Source organism: Terrapene carolina, unplaced genomic scaffold (assembly GCF_002925995.2).
Source record: "Terrapene carolina triunguis isolate 2854851 unplaced genomic scaffold, T_m_triunguis-2.0 Scaffold120, whole genome shotgun sequence".
Classification (NCBI taxonomy): domain Eukaryota; kingdom Metazoa; phylum Chordata; order Testudines; family Emydidae; genus Terrapene; species Terrapene triunguis.
Window position 1 is genome coordinate 649213 of NW_020664471.1, and position 5724 is coordinate 654936.

A 5724-nucleotide genomic window follows, 5' to 3' on the forward strand; every position below is an offset into this window, starting at 1 on the left:
CCGAGCCCCAGCAGGGGCTCGACGCGCTCTGGCCGCCGGGGGGGGGGCGGGGGCCCCCCCCGGGGCCCGCCCCCCCCCCCCGGGGGGCCCCGCCCCCCCCCCCCCCCGGCAAAAAAGCCAGAGCCGGCCCTGGGTAGGAGACAGGATGATCAGAACATAGGGTTGCCGGTTTTGGCTGGACATATTCCTGGAGGTTTCATCACATGATATAACCTTTAATTCAAGATTAATCTTGAATTCCTGGAGACTCCAGGACAATCCTGGTGAGTTGGCAACCCTAAGAGAAATGGTTGCTTCCATGCTTCCCAAGATAAAGAGCAGCATCTCGTTGATGCTGGTATTGGTTGTCCTGACCTTGTCTTGGGACACTAACTCCTGCCTGGACATGCCTGTGCTGTAATCTCTAACCCCATAGGGAAGATGCAGAAGAGAACAGAAGATGCAGAAGAGTTGCCCTCTTTCCATGGATCTGTAATTACCATGGGCGCTCCTCTTGCCCGCTCTAGCCCTTTCTTTCATGAAACCACACACAGACATATGTCTCTCCTGTGCATATCTGACACATGGGGTGGAATTCATCACTGATGTGACTCCATTTATTTCAATAGTGTTACCTCAGAGATGAGTTCAGTTCACGGACTTTAGCAGTCTGGATAGCAGTGCATTACAGCTCCTACCAGGACAGCTTCTTCAATCGAGGACATGCAGTTTTAAATACTTTCTGCTCTGTTGTATAAATCTTCCTTGTAAGAGAGGAAACAGTGGTTAACTTGACAGAGTAAACATTGCTAGGAGCAACAGCAGCCACCGCCAGCAGCCTTAACGCTGTCATTGACATGCTGGGATGAATTCTGTGTCTTCTTTCCAAACCAAGATGAAAGGCAATTGATCATGTCCTATTACAGGGCTGTAGGGAAATACTTGCAGCGTGCTTAGAGAACTCCTCCCCTTGCTCCCCAATCCCAGCTCACTCTTCTGCAGATTATGCTGCAGCTTGGTGATGAGTGTGCTTTCTCTGGACTGTAAAAATCTTATTGTTGTCTAAGTCAAATGTGACTTAGATCTGCAGACAACTGTTGCTGGGCATTGTTAGCTAGCAGGCAAGCTTATTTACCCGATTTCTTTAATATATATAAAATTCTGCTCCAGCCTGAGAGGAAGCAAATGAAATTTCAGACCAGATGGAGAATTTTTCAGGTATGCGAGGGAGAGTTAATCATTGGGTTTATAATGGAAAGCCTCCCCAAGCCTCCACAAACCATGATCAAGACTCCATAATGAAAACAGAAAGTTATTTTCTAGGCTGTGAGTGGATTTTGTGTATGAACAATACAGGAAAACATTAATCCAAAATAGGATCTCTTACTAAGATATTTTATATAGGAGATTTTCCTCTCTAAAAAGCCAAAAACATCTGTGATTGTGTAAATTTCAAAGACACGGTGGCATGTGTATTATATGCTATTTATGTAATCAACAAGGTTGTTTCTGGAAAACCACATGGTCTACTGGATTAAGTGGACATAAAACACTATTATTCTGATTGGTAGAGTTTTATATCTACTTTTCATACACTGGTGTAAGTGGCTACAAGATACAGGCAGGGATACTGGAATAATTTTTATAGTGGGGAAACCATGTATTTGGTTGTTATTACTACTTCAAGCCGGGGGTGCTGCTGCACCTACAGCACCCCTAGTTCCAGCCCCCTTGATGCAGGATACCACAGAATCAGGCCTCTCTAGTTTTTAGTCCTCGTTGTGCCACTAACTTGCTCAACAACCCCAGCTCCCACAGATGTCAATAGGAGCAGCAAATGCTCAGCACTTTTGAAAATCAGGCCACAAAAATCTCTCCATGCCTCAGTTTCCCTGTCTGTGTAATGGAGATAATGCTACTTACTGACCTTTGCAAAGTTTAAGATCTGTGGATGGAGAGGTTTATGTAAGAATGAAATATTGTTATTATGAAACACACCAGATTGTTTGCTTATTTTCACTAAAAGTTATTTCCTTGCTTTTTGAATCTCAGTGCACTTTTTAAAAAAACAACAACAAGGTGTTTGGTTTGGTTTTTCAGAGTCCCGAAGAGGATGATAGGAAGATAAGACGGAGAGAAAAAAACAGAGTCGCTGCCCAGAGAAGCCGGAAGAAACAAACGCAGAAAGCAGACAAACTCCATGAGGTGAATGGGTATTTCATATGTTGCATTGCCTTTTGAGCGTTGTGTGCAGAATTTAACAATACTATGCATTTCTTAAACAGATATGGGGTGGTTTTCGTACTAATCCAGCATGAGGAAGTTTGGGTTTGGTGTAAAAACATATGAATTACCATACTGACCATGCTGGTGAGCTGTCTAGTCCAATATTTTCCCTACATTGAAACATCTGGAACTTGCCAGTGGTGCTAGAACCTTATACAGAACAATTAAGGAATAAGCTTCCCATGGGGAAGCTTCTGCTAACTCCAATAAGTCACTGAAGTATGAGGGTTTAGATACCTTATATATATTTTATCCTATCTTAAACTGTGGATGTTCCCATTGTGCATATAAATGTCTGATCCTTTTTGAAATCCTATTAACAAGCCCTCAGCATCAATAATATAATATGGTAGCCCTACTGTCTGTTCAGTTGTAAATCTAACAGGGCAGGCATTGTCTCTTTTCTGTGTTTGTACAGCAGCCAGCACAATGAGGCTTCTAGCTCGACTGGGGCTTTGGGCACCACCATACTATAAATATTTACTACTATGCTACTAATGCCTTTATGTAAGTGATGCAGCTCTCAGGGCCCAATTCAGCACAGAATTATCTCTGTCTTCTACATTTTGAAAATAAAATTTATCCACAGAAGACAATTTTTCATGATGTCTTTTATCCTTGCAAAACACTGTGAAGTGCAGGAAATACTTGTAATGGGGTCACCATACCTAGGTTCCATTATACCAACTTCTAGAGATGAAATGCCAAATGTCTGCGCTTTTCTTCCCCTGGTGTCTACTACAGAATGCCTCCAACTCTTCTACAGTTCATTCCCATAGGCAGTCTCTGCTCAGGTAAGAAGCAGGACTGGAATAACAAAGGTGTGGGTCAGGATTGACGTGGGTGCAAAGCAGAGCGGTGTTTAGAAACCAGCATCGAACCTGCCTGCATATTTGATTCTTCATAGTGCTCTTGTGAGCATTAAATTCAAACACATTTTAAAGGGGGAATAATAAAGATAACTTCAGAGGGAAACAGTTTGTTACATTGTGGGATATTTTCATTTTTTAGTTAGGAAAATATGATGAGTGATTATTTTCTTGCTATATAAGCACACTGGTCATGGTGGTTGGACAGCTTGTGTTGATCTAGATAGGAACTTCTGTGGAAGTGTTTGCTAACCCACATTCAATTGAAAGTGAAAACCAGAGAATAACTGAAGTTGCACTGAAACACTGGTCCAACAGCCTTTTCATGCCGATCAATATAATCTCATTGTTTCCTTGTATTCCCTCATCTGTCTGCATCCGTCTGTTGTCTCGTCTTATATTTAGGTTGTAAGCTCTTTGGGGTAGGGACTGTGTTATTGTTGTGTGTCTGTACAGCACCTAGCATAGTGGGGGTACTGGTCCATGAGTGGGGCTCCTAGGCGCTATACTAATACAAATAATAATAATTAGTTAATAATAATGCCCCTCCAGCATATATACCAGTTCAGTTTATATTACAAGGTCTCTAGCAAGTCCCAGATGAGCAGCAGATGATAGCAGAAAATGAGGGGCTCACAGACGTTTTTCAATTTTGTAATAATTAATTTATATAGTAGATCATGTAGAAGGAAAGTAGTGCTTAGTTTCATTCTGAAACATAAATGCAGATGTAGAGCTGAGTTAGCTGCTATCAGGGCCAGACTTTGGGCTCAGTAGCTTCCATGGTATTACTTGGCCAATCTGGGCTTTGCAGCCACACAAGTCATTGTACAGCCTGAAAGGGAAGAAACCCCAGGCACAGATTTAGCACTTAGGCAGTTGCCCAACTACTCATGTTTCCCAAAGCAAACCAGGACTCTGCCCAGTCTAACTTGGGTACTTTTGATTTTTTAGGCAATACAAAACTGCCTTTTGCAGCCTGCAGAGGATGTATCCTGTGTGGAAGGATCTTTGGATGGTGTGGAACTCCTAAACCACCCCTATCCCTTCAACCTGTGCAGAAGGCATGGCTGGAGAAAGAAGCTGGGTGTTCTGGTCACAGCCCACACTCTTGCAATCACTGGTTGCCAGAATGGTCCCTTTAGGCCTTTGCTAGCGAGCACAACCTAGAGCACCCTTAGGCCACAACAATTTGTGGTGGGGGAACCAGAACAACATAGATTAGCCCAGGATCAGGAGAATGCAAAGGTGGCTAAATGCTACCTTCGCAATCCCCTCCTGAGTGGGACTACATGCTTCGTGGCCACAGCTCAGGATCTGGGCCCACAACTGTAGCTCAGTAAGAACATGGATAGTAACAGTCGCATTGTTACAAGCATCTGTATTTATTAGGCTAGTTTAGTATTTTGATTCTTATGTTATATTTCAAAAACATTAAATAAGCAGAAAAAACAATTTATTCTGCTATCATTTGATTAAAAACAGGTGAAGGCACTGAAAGGAACGTTTTTATTAGCAGTGGGCTTCCTTTTTTCATTCCAGGAATATGAGTGCCTTGAACAAGAAAATACCTCCCTGAAAAGAGAGATTGGGAAGCTAACAGATGAGATGAAACACCTGAGCGAGGTGTTGAAGGACCATGAAAAGATCTGCCCTTTATTGCACTGCTCCATGAACTTTGTGACCATACCCAGGCCTGATGCCCTCACCAGTTGCCTGCCAAGATGAGAGCTCCTCCTTATTGCCTTTAAATGCTGGTTATTGTTGCACGTAAATGGGAGAGATTTAAAGATCCAGCTTCTTTTTTTCACCACAATGCAGGTATATCCCTCTTGCAGAGGGATGGACTTTATCTAATAGGCCTTTACATCTCTAAATCCTCTGAATATCAAAAAGGTCAGTGTGGGGAGAACAAGACTGAGCTACAATTTATTTTCTAGAACCTGTAATACACTGTTTCATGTTCATAAATGGCAAAATATGATACAATCTGCTTTTACAGGATGGAAACTCTGGAGAAAAATAGCGGTATAGGCTAGAATCTGATTTACCCCACACTCTGCTGGCTATTATTTCTGAGTTGTTAGATTGTCATCCATAGATCTTATATATATAATATCCTGGCTGCTCATTTTTTGTTTACACTGGGGTTTGGCTAATAAAATCAATGTGCTCTTTTTATCTTTATGGCGTCCCCCACCTTCTTCAATATCCAATGCCTTTCAAACACCTTTACATTTGCTCATTTGTCAAATCCAAAGTCTAATGCTAATCTCCCTGCTTTCAGTGTGCCTTATTATTTGCTGATCACCAGCTTCAGGATGTTTGAAAAGCTTTATTGGCTTCCCTTCTGAAGCTTATGTAACAACTGAGTGTAGATCATCTTCACTTCCTTAATCACCCAAGCCATCAATCCTCAAAGAGTTTTATTCTCATTCTTGCATGAAGTGTGCCCACTTTCCAAGGAGTAAATGCAGAACAGGCAGTTTGGGGTCCAGATTCATCCCAGGAGCAAAGCCATTATAGCCAGTGGAATTCTGCCGGGGGAATTCCCTTTGGGTTTTTTTGTTTTGTGGTTTGTTTGTATGTT

General features: G+C 42.3%; 1 protein-coding gene across 1 annotated transcript in view; it reads left to right on the plus strand.

Moving 5' to 3' along the window:
• The window catches only part of BATF3 (basic leucine zipper ATF-like transcription factor 3), a 6147-nt gene extending 1278 nt beyond the window's left edge, over window positions 1-4869 (plus strand). Inside the window, exons 2-3 of the mRNA XM_024197728.1 lie at window positions 2080-2184; window positions 4677-4869. Of these exons, the coding sequence (XP_024053496.1) occupies window positions 2080-2184; window positions 4677-4862 (291 nt within the window). The 3' untranslated portion in view covers window positions 4863-4869. The remainder of the gene's footprint in view (window positions 1-2079; window positions 2185-4676) is intronic.
• Window positions 4870-5724: the final 855 nt, after the last annotated feature.